The 17,118-nt window shown below is 35.0% G+C and overlaps 1 protein-coding gene across 2 annotated transcripts in view; it reads left to right on the forward strand.

Annotated features, from left to right (window-relative positions):
• Nucleotides 1-17,118, forward strand: part of SPOCK3 (SPARC (osteonectin), cwcv and kazal like domains proteoglycan 3) — a 481,502-nt gene that overhangs the window by 150,883 nt on the left and 313,501 nt on the right. The window contains exon 3 of one of the 2 annotated variants that reach the window (XM_021938931.1): nucleotides 6,625-6,633. The exons of the other annotated variant lie outside the window; for it this stretch is intronic. Coding sequence (XP_021794623.1) covers nucleotides 6,625-6,633 — 9 coding nt within the window. The remainder of the gene's footprint in view (nucleotides 1-6,624; nucleotides 6,634-17,118) is intronic. 2 annotated transcript variants of the gene reach the window in all.

Here is a 17,118-nt window from a genome sequence, read left to right on the forward strand (position 1 = left end):
ACAGAAAGTAATTCAAGACTGGTGGTCTTGCAAACCAGGTTTCTGAGAAAAGATTAAAACCCTAATGCAGTGATTCTCAGTGTGGTACCGGACCACGACGGCATCAGCATCATCTGAAACCTTATTGGAAATGCAAATTCTGAGGTTTAACCCTAGACCAGCTTACTGCACTGCTGAAGGTTGAGCCCAGAAATTTATGTTATAACAAATTTCTAAGTAACCAGAAATCCATGTTATAGCAAGTCCTCCTGGTGATTCTGTTGTAAGCTAAAGTTTGCAAATGCCTTAAGGCATCTATTATATGTTAACTTTCCTCCTACGCATCTAGAATAGTACTTGTTATGTATCATCCTGAGAAAAAATTAAGCAAAGAGCCATCTTTACTTTTGCTTCTAAGATTTTTTTTGGGTGAAATGATTTCTCTTATTTCTGATAGACAAAGCTCATAAACTCTCTTAGTGTCAGTATATTGGTGGTATATGTTATCAGCATTTGCTTATCTACTACTGTCTTTTTCTGGTTCCATAAAAACAACAGCTAAAAAAAATCTATACCTACATCATTGATTTTATTAAGCACAATTCTGATACCTAAAGGCAGAAGGCTTTTATTTAGATTATAAATAAATGATATTTTGAAACAATGTGTACCAGAATTCTATCCTGATAGTCCATTTTAGCTCCCTAGTATGTGGGAAGTAAATGAAACATGAGGAAATGAAATATCTTCCATGTCAATAATGGTGTTTACTTTATATATGATAACTTGAAATAAATTCAATAACTTTAGGTGATTTACTGCAGGAGCAATCTCAGATAGCATGTACTCACCATCAAATAGTTCTAAATGATTCTGAAAGATTCCTAACATCTATCTTATGGTGAAATGTTGTAAGAATTGTTTAAGCACCTAGGAGGAAAAGGAACAGATATGTTCTGGGGATAAGATTTGTGGAAAAGTATGCTCTGTTGTCACTAGTATAAGTAGATTTTCTATCAGTGGTTCTTACTGTAACCTCAATATATTTATTACAAATGTCAGAATAATTGCATTCTGTATTTCAAGAGAGTAGTGATGACATATGTTTTGAAATTCTACTTCATAATATGATAGTTAGGAAAGCAGAAACTGAGGATCCTCTGCCTAGTTTCAAATTCTGACTCTGAAATGTATAAGCTCCATGGTCTCGGGCATGTTATTTATTGAAAAGCTCTTTTTCAATTTTCTCACTTATAGAAAAGAAGTTGTAGTAACACCTGTACCTTATAGATTTGTTATGATTATTAAATAAGTAAAAAAATTTAAGTTACTACAAACACTGCCTAGTACAGAGTAAGCATTATCTAAGAAATAAAATTATTTGCAGACAAATTATTTAGATTATTTTGTTCAAAGAAATATATCTTGTTTATATTCTTATAGATCCAGGTAGGCCAAGTACCGTAGTCTGCTATTTCTACATCGTGATTGCTATCTGGGCGGTCTACTCATTAATATTCATTGTTAAGCCCTAAACTATCTTTACTTATCAATTTCTGAGGTTAGTGAAAAAGTACTATATTTCAAAAGTTTAAGTTTGTAATCTCATTAATTCAGTGATCAAATGTTTCTCAGTCAACTGTTTTGTACATTGAGCTAAAGGTTGTAGAGGCTATATAAAGAATGAGCCTTGGTTGTTTTTAGGGAGCTTTTGGTTCTGTTGAGTAAATTAGATATTTATATAATATAACAGAAGTAGAAAGTGAATATTTTCATTTGAAACAAGGAAAAAAAGCAGTGACAGTTTAATGACACTTCCTCTGGGCTTGAAAGAATAAAAGTGTTGATTGTAGCAAAAATGCTGCAAAATAAACATTATCATTATTACCATTTAACAGTTGTAAACAGAACAAATCTGAAATTTCAAGGTAACAGTCCTCAAGCCACAGAGCCCGTCAGTTAGCAGAACCCAGAACCATGTTCAGGCTGATCTGATTCCAAAGCCAGATCCTTTTTTGTCTACTTCTTAGGTAAAGGGATGGCAGAAATAAGATCTATCTGAACTTCCACTATTGGAATCCTTTTGTTTTGACTTATCTTGTGTTTGAGCTATTGATTGTTGGTGATTGGACAGTATGTTAGTCTCACTTTAGTAAATGGATTTTATTATATGAAACTGTGATGTAATTAAAATATGGTTCATTTTGCAATAACAAAACAGGGGCTAAAATTAATGTCTTCTGATGAACTATTATAGTTAAGTATATTATTTCCCATAGATTTTCAGAAAAATTAAATTCAATAAGCTAAGTAAAATGTCACTATTTTATTATCAAATAATTTTATATTTATGATATTTAAAAAGCTTATTTGTTGAAAAATAGTTAAAACAGATAAAGAACATAAACCCATAAATACATTAGTGAAGAACTGTAAAAAGAAAGTTTCCACCGATAATTTACTTTCTCATAGCCTAATACGTCAAATATCTTATTCTGTTTTCCCTACATCACCATTGTAATCTGGTTAGTTTATTCCAACAATGAATGTTTATTATTAAGTATCCATAATATATAATGTGCTGTGTTTGGCATAAATACCTATATCATAATGAGTTGTCATTTCTGTTCAGGGAACTTAATACAAATATGTATTACTTCTACTTTGAGGTGGTATGGACTTACCATCTTGCCAAATAAGTTGCCATCTGTACAGAGCCTTATAAAAATGGACTGTATTTCCCCAAGTAAAAATGATGAAGGAAAGTTTTAAAGAAACCCAGTATAGCACAGCATGAAAATCCAGTCATTCCTGGAATGTATATTTAGAATGATTTCTTCCCTTTAGGCTATGACACATCCTCCATCATGACGCTAGATTCCTCTTTTCAAAGGATGAATTTCACCACATGGCTCTCCCTCATTAAAAGAAAAATTACCTCCCATTGAAAGGAAGGAAGCAGATATTTCAATTTAGCATTGTTTGATTCCAAAGTCACCAAACTCATGACCTCTTGAAAATGGTCATGGAAAGAACATTGAAACTGGGAATAGAGGTCCTGGAATAAATTTAACTTTCACTGTTTAACAACCAATATGACCTTCTGGGCACCTGCCAGAGTTTGCTCCAATTTGATAAGCAATTTAATTCAAAGGAAAAAAGTCTGTTTGGGCATTTTTTTCTCTCTCTTCATTTTTTCTCTGCTCTATAAAGTCTTTTCCCTTCCAAGATAAGCATCTCAAATTCCTGTAGTCATTCCTCAAAGCACACTTGTTTCATTTTTTTTTTTTTTTTTTCTAGATTCAACTCTCAGGAAAGGAGGAATGAACTAGTGTTATTACTTCCTTTGATCCCGACATTTTGCTTGCCTGCATTAGATGGCATTACAGTTTTTATCCAGATCACTGTTAACTGTGTCAAATGGTTTGCTCATATAAGCTTCCAGTCAAGTGAACCCATCACCCTGGATCCCTTTGGACAAAAGTAGAGGGAGGGAAACAAAAACAGATTCTTCAATTAATAAGCCTCCCACTGTCAAACTGAATTTCCAGGGTCTGTTTGTACCTACAAAACTTTTTATTACATAATGGGTTTCTATTTATGATTGCTCTCATTTTTGATATATGTATAACTTACGTTGTCATCTATTATAACATTTTAATGTGAAACTTAAAAATATTATTTCTTGACGATTATTAATAATCAATGTGTAGTTTATATTCACTTTCATTCTAACTTTCACCAAAGACATCAAGATGTAAATTGAACTCTTAGGAGTGCGGGTACCTTAGATACCTAAACTCCTTTAGTGTGGATCCCTCCAAGACTTCCTGTTTCCTATGAAAGGAAATTTAGAACAATTTCAAGACCGAAGGCAGTACTAGTCATCACTATGTCATTTTTGGCTACACTCCACATACGTAAGGGGTGTTGCAGAAGCAGTTGTCAAGATAATGTTTCTGAACTATGCAAATTCTATCTAGATTTCAATTGGCATCAGTGTATTTGCCTTGGGGCTGTGCAGTGATGTTTAGGATCAATAGTGGACTTATTCTCAGAGAAGAAAAAATACAAAGGAGAGAAACATCAAAAAGAGAAAAATATTGAAGAGAAACTGAACTTAAAAAAAAAAAAAACAGAAAAAATATGCAATAGTTTCTTGTGGTAGAACCAATGCTATTAGGTACATTTCCTGTTTGGAGTTTGACAGAGATTATGATTTCCAGCATATTCAGGCAATTATCAACTATATCATTTTTTTCTTTTTTTTCTGTTTCACACTCTCTCATGATATAACCTATATCTTTTAATAATTTTAATATATAATAACAAATTGAGAGACCTAATATTAGATGCTCTTGTACATGTGAATTAGCAACACATATTCTCATAAACCATGAAATATGAGACCAATTATTATACTGTGCTTATCCTCATAAGTTTCAAATATTGCAAACCAAGGATTATTCTCCATATTTTACATGACCTTGAAAAACATCTGACCTTTTCTGCTAAATAGTCACCCAGGTTACTGACATTTCATATCAATAAAAAGTTTTCAGTTAACCTACCCAGGCATTGTACCATTATTTAACATTTGGTGATCTTGGTAAAAAAAAGTAACATAACAATTTACGTTTAAAAACTCTGAAGCTAAAGAAACTAACTTCTAAGACTTCAGTGTTATAACTGATGTTCAGGAACTATGAACAAAGAAAATTAATGACTTGTATAAGTTTCTATAATCCTCTTTTGTTATCCCTATCCTTCTGAAATTAATGTAAATTTTATCAATGGGTTTCATATCATTCATGTAGATTCAATACTCTGCTGAATGATATAACCTAGTTTGACCACAGCATTTCAAGTAGACAATTATACTAGCTATCGGGGGAACCAGCCCCCAATATTTCAATGTAGGTTCTTTCTATTTTCCCTAAGTGTCAGCTGGTCTGAGAAATAAAGAGAAGGAGTACAAAGAGAGAAATTTTACAGCTGGGCCTCGGGGGGTGTCATCACATATTGCTAGGACCATGATGACAACTCTGAGCCACAAAACCAGCAAGTTTTTATTAGGGATTTTGAAATGGGAGGGGATGTATGAACAGGGAGTAGGTCACAAGGATCACATGCTTCAAAGGGCAATAAAGATCAGAAGGCAAGGCAAAATTAGAATTACTGATGATGGTCTGTGTCCCACTGTGCATGCATTGTCTTGATAAACATCTTAATGGGAAACAGGGTTCGAGAGCAGATAACTGGTCTGACTAGAATTTACCAGGCTGGAATTTCCCAATCCTAGTAAGCCTGAGGGTACTGCAGGTGACCAGGGCATATTTCAATCCTTATCTCAACCATATAAGACAGACACTCCCAGAGCAGCCATCTATAGACCTACCCCCAGGAGTGCATTCCTTCCCCAGGATTATTCCTTGCTGGGAAAATAATTCAGTGATATTTCTCCTACTCACACATCCATCTATAGACTTTCTAAGAGAAGAAAACTATGGCTGTATTCTGCCCGACCCCACAGGCAGTCAGACCTCATGGTTATCTTCCCTTGTTCCCTGAAAATCACCGTTATTCTGTTCTTTTTCAGGGTGCACTGATTTCATATTGTTCAAACACAAATGTTTTACAATCAATTTTTACAATAGTGGTCCTGAGGTGACGTACATTTTCAGCTTACAAAGATAACATGATTTTTTTTTTTTTTTTTTTTTTTTTTTTTTTTGAGATGGAGTCTCACTGTGTCTCCCAGGCTGGAGTGCAGTGGCGTGATCTGGGCTCACTGCAAGCTCCGCCTCCTGGGTTCACGCCATTCTCCCGCCTCAGCCTCCCAAGTAGCTGGGACTACAGGCGCCCGCCACCACGCCCAGCTAGTTTTTTTTTTTTTGTATTTTTAGTAGAGACGGGGTTTCACCATGTTAGCCAGGATAGTCTCGATCTCCTGACCTCGTGATCCACCCGCCTCGGCCTCCCAAAGTGCTGGGATTACCGGCTTGAGCCACCGCGCCTGGCCTAAAGATAACATGATTAAGAGATTAAAGTAAAGACAGCCATAAGAAATTTTAAGAGTATTGATTGAGGAAGTGATAAATGTCCATGAAATCTTCACGATTTATATTCAGAGATTGAAGTAAAGACAGGCATAAGAAATTATACAAGTATTAATTTGGGGAACTGATAAATGTCCTTGAAATCTTCACAATTTATATTCTTTTGCCTTGGCTCCAGCCGGTCCCTCCATTCGGGGTCCCTGACTTCCCACAACACTAGCAGAAGTCCTAAACTAAACCTGCCCCTGAATGTAAGTATAAAATGAACCTGAAATGAAAGGACATACTTAGATGTCTAAACAAAGTGGTAATACAGTCCTTCACACAGCTGAGCAGTCTGCATGCAGATACCAGGTTGTACACTCAGCTATATTGTAGATAGAAGCACTGGGAAAGGAAAGGCCACATTAGCAGACTTCATCCAGTCACAGGAACACTTAGAGTTGAGCAAGTTGAATTCGTTACTCACTGCAGCAAGAGAGAATGCACACAGTGGGGAACTGTGGGGCATCTCAGTAGGAGCAGGTGACAAAGAACCTCACATAGGATTTGGGCCTGGTTTGAGGAATCTTAGGGAAAGTCTGAGGAAGTAGAGGTTTGCTTTGGGTTGGGTGTTGACAGAAATTTTATGGCAATTCTATGACTAGCTATCTCAATACATCTTAGCTGTAGGAAGACCAGCCTAGGGCAACCATAAAGCTGTAATTAGTTAAAGTACTCCTCATTCATTTTGTGAGAGGGGGCTCTTTGGTATTTTGAAGTTTTTACAATGACCTTGTCTGAAGCGAATGTTCTTTAAGATTGTTAATATCCAACAGGAGAACATTATGGCTTATCTGTGAACCCAAGAAGTATCAAATCACATTGGGCCTGAGTTGTGAAGTCAGATCAGTTTCCAGTATCATGGTTGGCCATTCTCTCTCTCTTTTGTTCTCTCTCTCTCTCATACACACACTCTCTATCTTTATTATTCTCTCTCCCCTCCCTTCTTTCCTTCCTTCCGTCCCTCTGTCCCTGCTCTGTACTCCCTTCCTCCCTTCCTCCCTCCTTCAATTCCTCCCTTCCTGGAAGAAAAACCTCCAACATGGCACTCTTTTGGGATTTGTATTACTACTAAGAACTGACCAAAGATCAAGGAAGGCTATAGGTCCCTGCCCAACAACCTCACCAAGACTTGAGAATAAGAAAATCTTAGTCTAAATTCATCCAATTTCATTTTAGTAAACAAGCATAAAACTGTCATATTGCCTGCTCTTATGTGCTTGAATATCTTTCCATTGATATTCCTCATAACTCTTAAACTCTGTTGTGGAAGTCCCCAAAGCAGTCATGAACAATATGTAAACAATTATAATACAACTTTATTTACAGTCAATGGCCAGATTTGGCCTGCCAGCTGTAGTTTACAAAACTGCCATGTAAAGGCAAAACCAACTGATCTTGTGGTCATATTGGGCAACTTCTGTAAAAGATTTGGCATAAAACCAAACAGATCACACAAGGGGTTTGGGGCTCACACTTTTTCTATCCAACCATATGACTAACTTATACTAGTTAATTAACTACCTATCTTGTGCAGATTTCTATGACATGAATGTTGATTCTTGATTAGGGGATTTCAAATGCTAATTAATCAAGTGCTAAGCACCTTTTAAGCATAAGTTGCACACATGTGCTTCAAACTCTTCATACCAAAGTATTTAAAGTAAATTACCACTCAGATGATGTATTTGTGAGATTTGGGTTTGTCAGGACAGAGATTCACTTGGGTACCCTAAGTATTGGATATTGAGTCTGATGATGCAGGTGTTGATAAGAGAGATGCACTGAGAATTCATGGGAGGAGCAAAGCTATACTACACCTTGACATTAGGAAGGCTGGAATGAAATGCCATTCAGGAGATGAGACAGAAGCTAGACAGTTCTTTTGGTTTCCTCCTATATCTTAATAAAATTCAATTCTGCTTTCCCTACTCCTACTGCCTCATCAGTTCTGTATCTATCTATTTTCTCCTTCACAATTTCATATTAGCTGTAGATTTTACTTAGCCATCCTTTTGACTTTCTCCTGTTTTTGGCTCCCTCATTGCCTCTCTCTTTCCCAGGGTATTCCAGCTACTGATGTTGCTACTATATCTTTAGTCATTCACAGAGTTCCCATTTTAATTCTCCAGATGGAGATTTTAATGACAACTTAATCCTGTTGTAAAAGTATTTTTCCATCCTTGGTTTGGCTTTTCCTTTTTTTGTGGGGTTGTGGCAGAAATATCTAAATGGCCGGGCGCGGTGGCTCAAGCCTGTAATCCCAGCACTTTGGGAGGCTGAGACGGGCGGATCACAAGGTCAGGAGATCGAGACCATCCTGGCTAACACGTAAAACCCCCGCCTACTAAACCAGCTGCACAGGTGCGCACCGTGGTCCCAGCTACCCGAGGCTGGAGGCAGGAGAATGGCGAACCCGAGGCAGAGCTTGCAGTGAGCTGAGATCCGGCCACTGCACTCCAGCCTGGGCGACAGAGCCAGACTCAGTCTCAAAAAAAAAAAAAAAGAAATATCTAAATGATGTGTTAGTGTTGTCTTTATTTCATATTAACTACACATGAACATAAATAGTACACTGGAGGAAGGATGAATATATGAATGAGAGCTGACTCTCAGAAGGTTAGAGATTACTGACTTTTTTTTTTTTTCTTTTAACAGATTTTTTAATAGTAGCCAAAGAAAAAAAAAAAAAAAAGAAGACATCAATACTTTATTTACTGAAAGTTTGTTAAATGCCAGAAATTGTGTTTGGTGTATTTATGTGTTCCATGTAGTAATATCTTTAAAGCCCAGCAAAGGTGATACTATTCACAGTTTTTCAGTTGAAGAAATTGAAGCTGAAAGTATATAAGTTTTTCAGTGACCTTCACCAGTTAGTTGTTGAGCTAGAACTTTCACCTGTCTGTATTATTTCTAGATTTTCTGCTATGCCATGCTGCCTCAAAAGCCAGCATAAGAGCAAAAACAGGAATTTATTGGGTGAGCTTCAAAGAAGTATTCTTTGAAGAATATAGGATATCATCATCAAGAATATAGGACATCTGTAATCCCAGCTACTCGGGAGGCTGAGGTAGGAGAATTGCTTGAATCTGGGAGGCAAGCGGAGATTGCAGTGAGCCGAGATCGCACCATTGCACTCCAGCCTGGGCAACAAGAAGAATATAGGACATAATCATCAAGATAAGATAAGAAGTTGGCAGAGAAAACAATAATTTCAAGATCTCCTTTTGACTTCTGGTGGGTGTGCCTCCTTCCAGCCTCCTTGCAAGAGATAATCTAACATGTCATTTGTTTTTCTATCTCAGGTAGGTAGAGGTAGATAGTATGACTACCATCAAAATATGAGTCAAAATTGCATGGCAGCTGTTGTTTTTGTCATTCCGCTTACTCTTCTAAATTTCACTCTTAACCTAATCCCTCAAGCTGCCCTATAGATTTTTAAACATTCTGTTTAGATATCCCTCTTAGAGTTCTGCTTTCCTAAAATGCTATACGATCTTAAATGACTCTTTGTCCTTATATTTCCTTTGGGTGGAGATGAGAGAAAGGCTCATGCCCGTTAATAAGAGTGTAGTACTGCTGAAGATTGCTGTAATTACTTCTTAGGAATGACCGATTGCATGTTCTCAGGGAATGTTTGCAATATAAAAGGAAAGTTAATCAATCAAATAACTAATTGTTGGGACAATTGGAAACTTGTTTGCAAGTGGCATTCCTTAGTGTCAACTGACCTTCTTATGCCTTCTCACTTCCTCAGCCACTAGTGTAACAGAACATAAATCAGACAATACTGACGGCAAATTGTCTCTTCACCTGTAAGGTGAACTAACTTAGAGAGTAAGCAGTTGAATATTAGGGACATATATAGTTCTAAGGCCAAAACCCATGAAAAGTACTCAGGTTTGGAAAATGGTGGGAGTGGAGAACATCTGTTAAAGGCAAATTTGCCATCTATGCATTTTGCAAGAACTGTGCTTGGTGAGAAATTACCTGCTCCCCGCAGATAGCAGATTCTCTCAACTTCTTCATTGTAGGGATTTTAAACTCTACTCACTGCTTTTTCAACTGTCTAAATCCTTTTATCTTTATAGCACATATGGCCTCCCACCCTGAAACTGGTAGGCACAGTTTCTGATCTAATTTAATACCCATATTATAGTACGTTTTAAATATCATATCACCAAGTCCATAAACAACTATGCTAATGTATAAAGTAGCTCAGCACTGCTCAAAACACATTACAGTTGCCAACACCATAAAATCCCATTTACTTTTGCTTAAAAGTGTTTCATATTGAATTTGCTTTCCCCTGAACTGTAATTAACAACGTTCTGAACTGCTTACAAGATTCAATTGACTGCCATTATTAATCACACATTCACAGAGAAGTTGACTATTACATTTGATTTTTTTTCTTTCTTATGTGTTTTTGGCATCTAATCACTGATGAAAACTAAGGAAATGGCCCTTTTCACCATGTTCCATGGACATTTATTTTCTTGATGTATTTAGTCTATAAAGAGTTTTCCCCGTTTCTATTGGATGCTGATTCTAAATTTCTATAGACATGGAATTAAACCAAGAAACAGTATTTCTTGTCAAGAGGAACAGTTTATTACAGCTAATTAAATCCAGGAATGGTAAAAGGAAACACAGCAAGGAGCATAAATTAGAGTCTATCAAGGATATAGGTCGTTCCTCATGAATGAATACTGACAAAACAATTTTGTGGGAAGCTTTGAAAAGTCATTAATAGTTTTGAAAGTTGTGAAGACTAGCACATTTTGAAGAGGAAAGAGATAAGGTTTAGTTCTGTGTTTTCAAAATGTACCTCAGATATTCACAGGTGTTTCAATGTTTCCTTTTCTTATATTTGACAGTATCTTTGAGCCTGCATCTAAGATTTCTGTGCATATACTGTTGTAATCGCTAGAGAGTTCTTCTTTTTTTTTTTTTGATTTGCCCAGATCCCATTTGGAGATGCAAAGAATAAAATGTAAATGCCAAAATAGAATAAATTTAGAAAAACAGATATTCCCAGTGATTGTAGAACTGCTCTCTTATTTATAAAAATTATATAGAACTATATTGAGTACAAAGCCCTAGAGTCAGACTGTAAGCTCCAGGCACACAGGGGGCACTTTACCTTTTGCCTAGAGCTGCAATATAAGAGGACTGTAAGTATTTGCTGAGTAAATCAATAAGCAATAATAATTTAGGTTAGGATTCCTAAATTATTTTCCATAGCAGATTGCTACTTGCACTTGGAAATTAAATAATAAAATTAAACATTAGAAAATTGAAGCATAATAAAATTAACCTCTTATCTGTAAATTCAGGTAATGGATGATACCTGCATCATAGGGTGATTATGGGTTATTATTATTTTTATTCAATAAAAACGTAATACCTGAACTCTCTCTAGGTATTAAGGACTCATGAAAATATATTAATGTGTTGATTTTTCCAGAATGCATACATCAATCTTAAAATACTTAGGCTTGCTTTGAATCTGGAAATAAATAAGAAATATATATCTTGCAAAACCAACTCTGATTATGAGTTTGCCTATTTCACCTCAGACAACTTTATCTTTTGCTATACCTACACCCATCCCCATTCCTTCCCAATACTCCAGATCCCTCTGCACATACACACACACACAAACACACGCACACAGAGTTATGACCTGTGTGATTTTGATACACATAGTCACGTAATAAACATTATGACCTGATAATACAGAGTTTCTGATCTGATAGTGCCTGTAGTTTCTAGATTTCTCATACATTCTTGCATCTCTGCCTTTTTGTTAATACTTCTGCATGAAACATCATACCTAAGCCATGGCTCGCATAGCATGCATTCTGACCCTCATCATGTCAAACTAAGGAAGGTTTAACATTTTGTATTAACATGTAGCTACGTTATGTTGCTACCATGACTCTTTCTATAGAATGTAAATTACATGAGAGCAGAGACTATGTTTATGTATTTCATCTTCCAGTGGTTAGAGGCTACCATGGCATGGCATAAAGGTGTTAAAGGAATAATTTGTTAAACTAAAGTCACGTTTCCTCTTCCTGTTGCCTCCTTTTTTCTTTTCTTCCTTCTTTCCTTCCATCTTTCTTTCCTCTCTTGCATTTATGAATGGACTCACCTGCAAGTACTAAGTGCAATAAATAATGAAATTAAATGTATAAAATACCTTACAATGGTTACCAATAGTAATATTTTCTTCTATAACATTTAAAACTTACTTAACTTTGGGCCATATTAAGGTGCAAATGAGGAGGACAGAGCATCGATAAGACCAATTATTTGTTAAACTTTAGTATTGGGCCACATTAGAAAATCATTCTTTTCCTTTTATTCAAAAGAAGGAACAGGGAAGCAGCATTTTATGTCTTAGATGTTTAAAGCAACTTTCTTTTTTTCTAACTTAAAACATATGTAATATAGCTATTGTCTTTCTGTACACAGGATTATTCTAAAGGGAATCTTGTTCTCTTAAAAATGTTCTGGTAGTTTGAGCTAAGATGCAATTAGATAAGAACATCTTGTGCATTTCCTTGAGTTTCATTTCTACACTTTTCATTTGGGCTATAGCTTTTTTTTGTGTTATAGTTGAGATAACATGAGTGCAAAATAGTAGACAATGCAGGATTATTTGCCTGTAAAGAATTTTGGAGTGAGTGTGTGTGTGTATGTGTGTGTGTATGTAGAATGATTATCCTTTGAAAACTTATCTCTATATTTTATGAAAATTATTATCCTTTTAAAACTGACATTTTCAAATCATAAAATACATACTGAAGGAATCTCATTATTTTAGATGCATATATTATTTAAAGTCACTTAATATAAAATGAAATGAGAAACCTTCTGGTTTATTTCATCTGTACAATTTTTTACTTCTTATTTTGATCTCAATTGGCATATTTTAATGCAATGTCTAAAATATCAATTCAATTCCATGCATAGTTTTGCACATAAGTCTCAGATTGCCAGATATTCATTTTAATCTCATGTGCAGAGTTGACTTAATTATGGTAAATGTATATTTATTCATATGTTTCTAAAAGGATATAAAAATAGCAAACTAAGTTATCAAAAGAATATATAAAATTTAGAATGTTTCTAATTTTTAGTTTTTGATGTCTGAAATCACATCTTTTTGACTTTTTTGTTATACATTATTGTCTATTATATCAGCTAATGCAAAAAATAGTTTCACCTTGCGGCATAAGCCTAATCAATTAGCGGACACCTAAGAAAATAAGCAGTTTGTACAGTTTTAAAAAATTGTTTATTTTGTAGATTATTGTTATAGGGGATATTTGTGAACATACACGGTACAATTTTTATATTGTTTTCCATTGCATAGAGTGTAAGCATTATTTAAAATCTTCTACTGTGTGTAGTTCATTATAATTAGAGATGTAAAATGCAAACTATATAATATTAGCTATGTTATAAACTTTTTCTGAGGCTTATTTTTTAATATACTATACTTTTATTTTTTAGAACAGTTTTAGGTTCCCAGTAATACTGAGCAAGCAGAAGGTACAGAGTTTTCTCATATACTGTCTGCCTCCGGTACTCAGGTCTCCCATGATCACCATCCCTACCAGAGTGATCCCACTTTGTTACAATTAATAAACCTTCTGGACATATCATTAGCCTCCAAAATCTATAGTTTACATTATGGTTCACTGTTGATATTGTTCATTCCACTCGTTTGGACAAAAGTATAATGGCCTGTATCCACCATTATAGTATGGCACTAAATAGTTTCCCTGTTCCCTAAATCCTCTTGGCTCTGCCTCATTCTTCTCCCCACCCAAACCCTGGCAACCATTGATCTTTTCATGCCTCAATAGTTTTACCTTTTCCAGAATGCCATACTGTTGGAATAATACAGTATACAGCCATTGTAGACTGATTTCTTTCACTTAGTAATATGACATTTCCCTCAATGTCTTTCAATGGCTTGGCATCTCTTTTCTTGTTAATGCTGTGATTCATTTTAATGTAAGTTTTTAAATGTGCAAATATATTTATCTTCCATGGCTACATTTGTTGATAGCTGCTTGATGGGCATAGACTAATGCAAGAGAGAAGAACAGATATATGTCCTAAATCACATACAGAATAGAAGTAAAATATTGACCAGGTGTGGTGGTGTGCACTTATAGTCGTAGCTGCTTTCAAGGCTGAGGTAGGAAGATTTCTTGATCCCAGGAATTCAAGACTGCAGGGAGCTGTGGTCATGCTACTGAATTTCGGCCTGGGTACAGAGTAAGACTTCATCCCTAAAAAACAAAAAGAAAGAAGAAAAATATTGTTATTGTGTTTATCTCCCTTTATTATAAACAAAAATGATTTAATTGTACTTTTCCCAGTTATCAAATTAACTGAAATATTCACAGACTTTTGGAGATGTGACATTTTATTATTGGTTGAATTCGTAGATTTTTATCAGAAATTGCAAACTTTGAGGCAGCAAGTCTGGGAGACACATCTCTAACTACATTTCTCTATGTCACAGAGATCAATGTGGCTCAAAGAATCGTCTACAGAGTGATGCTGCTCTGTAACCTGAGTGGGATGGGTGCAGAAATTGAGTGTCAGCATTGGAAAAGCTTTCACAGCAACTTAACAGAAAAAAAAATTATATATTGATTCATTCTAATAGCAATGAATTTACTTTTGTATTTTTCATGTCTTTGTTTTTATTTCAATTTTTAAGTGGTTAATTTTCTTGTATTTTATAAAAGGTTTGTTCTGTAATCGATTGGGGGAAAAAAACTGGTTCTTCATGACAAATAGTTTTAGAAGTGCTGCCAAATAGTACAGGAACACACAGTAAAGTTTACTGAATTTGAAATTAAACAAAATGAGTGCACAATAGGGCAATTTTAGTTAACAATAACTTGTTGTATATTTCAAAGTAAGTAAGAATGGAATTGGAATGTTCCTAAACCAAAAATGATACATGCTTGAGGTGATGGATATTTCAATTTCCCTGATTTGATCATTACACATTGTAAACTTGTATCAAAACATTATAGGTACTCTATAAATATGTATAACTATTATGTATCCATAAAATTTTTTTAAAGGAAATGAGTGAGATTTGACCTCTCTTTCTTTGAAAATCCTGACATAAGAAAAAATGAATCACGATTTTGTCAAATGAGAAAAAGAGTTTCCAGAGATTTTCCAGCAACTTCTTGCCCTCCCTGTGTGGAAGAGAGCCTCTAAGATGGCCGCCATGATCCCGACATTCTGGTATTCATGCTTTTGTGCTCAGATTGGGGCTAGTGACTCACTTCTCCCAAACAGTGCTATAGCGATAGGATGTCATTTTGAAATCATCTTTAAAAAGATCGCATTCCATATTACCCACCCTCTCACGCTCTCTTGGAATTCCCACATTAAGGGAAACCAAGATGTGAGTTGCCCAGTGGAGAGGCCCATGTGGCAAGGAACTTGAACTAAGTCAATGAGAAACTGAAGCCCTCAGTTCAAAACTTAGCCAGGAACAAAATCCTGCCCCCAAATAGGTGAAGTGTTGGAAGACAATTGGTCAAGACTTCAGCGGAGCAGGCAGCCCTGGTTGACACCTTGGTTTCAGCCTCATGGAAGAATTGCAGGCAGCAGCATTCAACTAAATCATGCCCAGATTTCTGATACTCAGAAAGTGTAAGATAAATGTCTGTTGTTCTAAGCTGCTAAATTTTGGCATAATTTATTTTATACCTATAGACAAGTGATAAATCTTTGCTAAAAAAGGGGGACAATCACGTACTGCCACTGCAAACTCAAGTGGATTCCTGGGAACTGTTGTTAGCTGCTATCTTCCACATGATCCTCTGCTGATTATTATAATTCTGTTCTGACTTTCAGGTTGATTATTTGGCAGTATTATCTCAGTGTTTTAAAAAAGGTGAAATCTAAAACCAAATATTTGGACAAACCCCAATATATGCACATACTAAATTTTTGAATAGTACAAAGGGTGTTTTGAAAGTCTTTTGTTTATATAATGTTAAAGAGATAATAAAGAATATAATAGTCACAAAGCAAAGCTTTTAGATAAGAATGGATCATATTTTAGTTCACAGATTTTAGAAACCATAAACTATGAATGTAACACTATTACTACAAATAACAGCAACTATGCATCAGATTCTCAATTTATACATGTAGAAACCAAATGACAACAATGAAATAAATTAAAAATAGCATTTTAAAAACAAAAATAAAAACTCAGTGGGAACAAAACAGCTTTTAGTTTGTGTCTAAAAACAGATATGTTCAAAAAAGATATTCACAGGTATTAATCACAATAAAGAACTCAGAGGGAAATAATTAAAGTTCAGTGATAAACATATCCTCCTTAATCCCTAACCAGTATACAATACAAAATAGCTTATTTTTGCTATTAGAGGTGCTTGACGTTAATTTAGCCTTTGATTTTCACTTTAAATTGAGGATCATAAAAATGTAGAATAGATATTTGCAACCTGTGTCTAAAACTTTTTCTGTATAGTACATCATAAAGCTTTTTATAATCTTATTTTCCTTGGCTTCAGAATATACATCGTGATTTCTGATTCTAAAAATATGATAAATTCATCTGTAGATTGTATCCAAAGCTAGATGAGATACTGATGGTCAGAAAAGAAAAATAAAAGTATTTAGAAAATTTAGAGACATTAAGGTTTTAGAATAGAATTATGCAAATTCTATCAACATTGTTAAAATTAATAATGTTCTTTAAGAACAAGAAATATCTTCTCCATCTCCACAAAAGTTTTTTCTTGTTTCCTGTATGGAAATAGAGAAGTATTCCATTAAATATTGTTTTTTCACTTTTTTAAGCCTTCTTTTGGGGGTGAGGTATAAGATAGTATAAGATAGTTTAGTACAGTGGTCTTTTTCAGTAAAAGACCAGAGAGTGAATATTTTAAGCTTTTCAGGCCTTATGGCCTCAGTCTTAACTATTCATCTCTGCTGTGGTAAGCACTAA

Source organism: Papio anubis, chromosome 3 (genome assembly GCF_008728515.1).
Source record: "Papio anubis isolate 15944 chromosome 3, Panubis1.0, whole genome shotgun sequence".
NCBI lineage: Eukaryota > Metazoa > Chordata > Mammalia > Primates > Cercopithecidae > Papio > Papio anubis.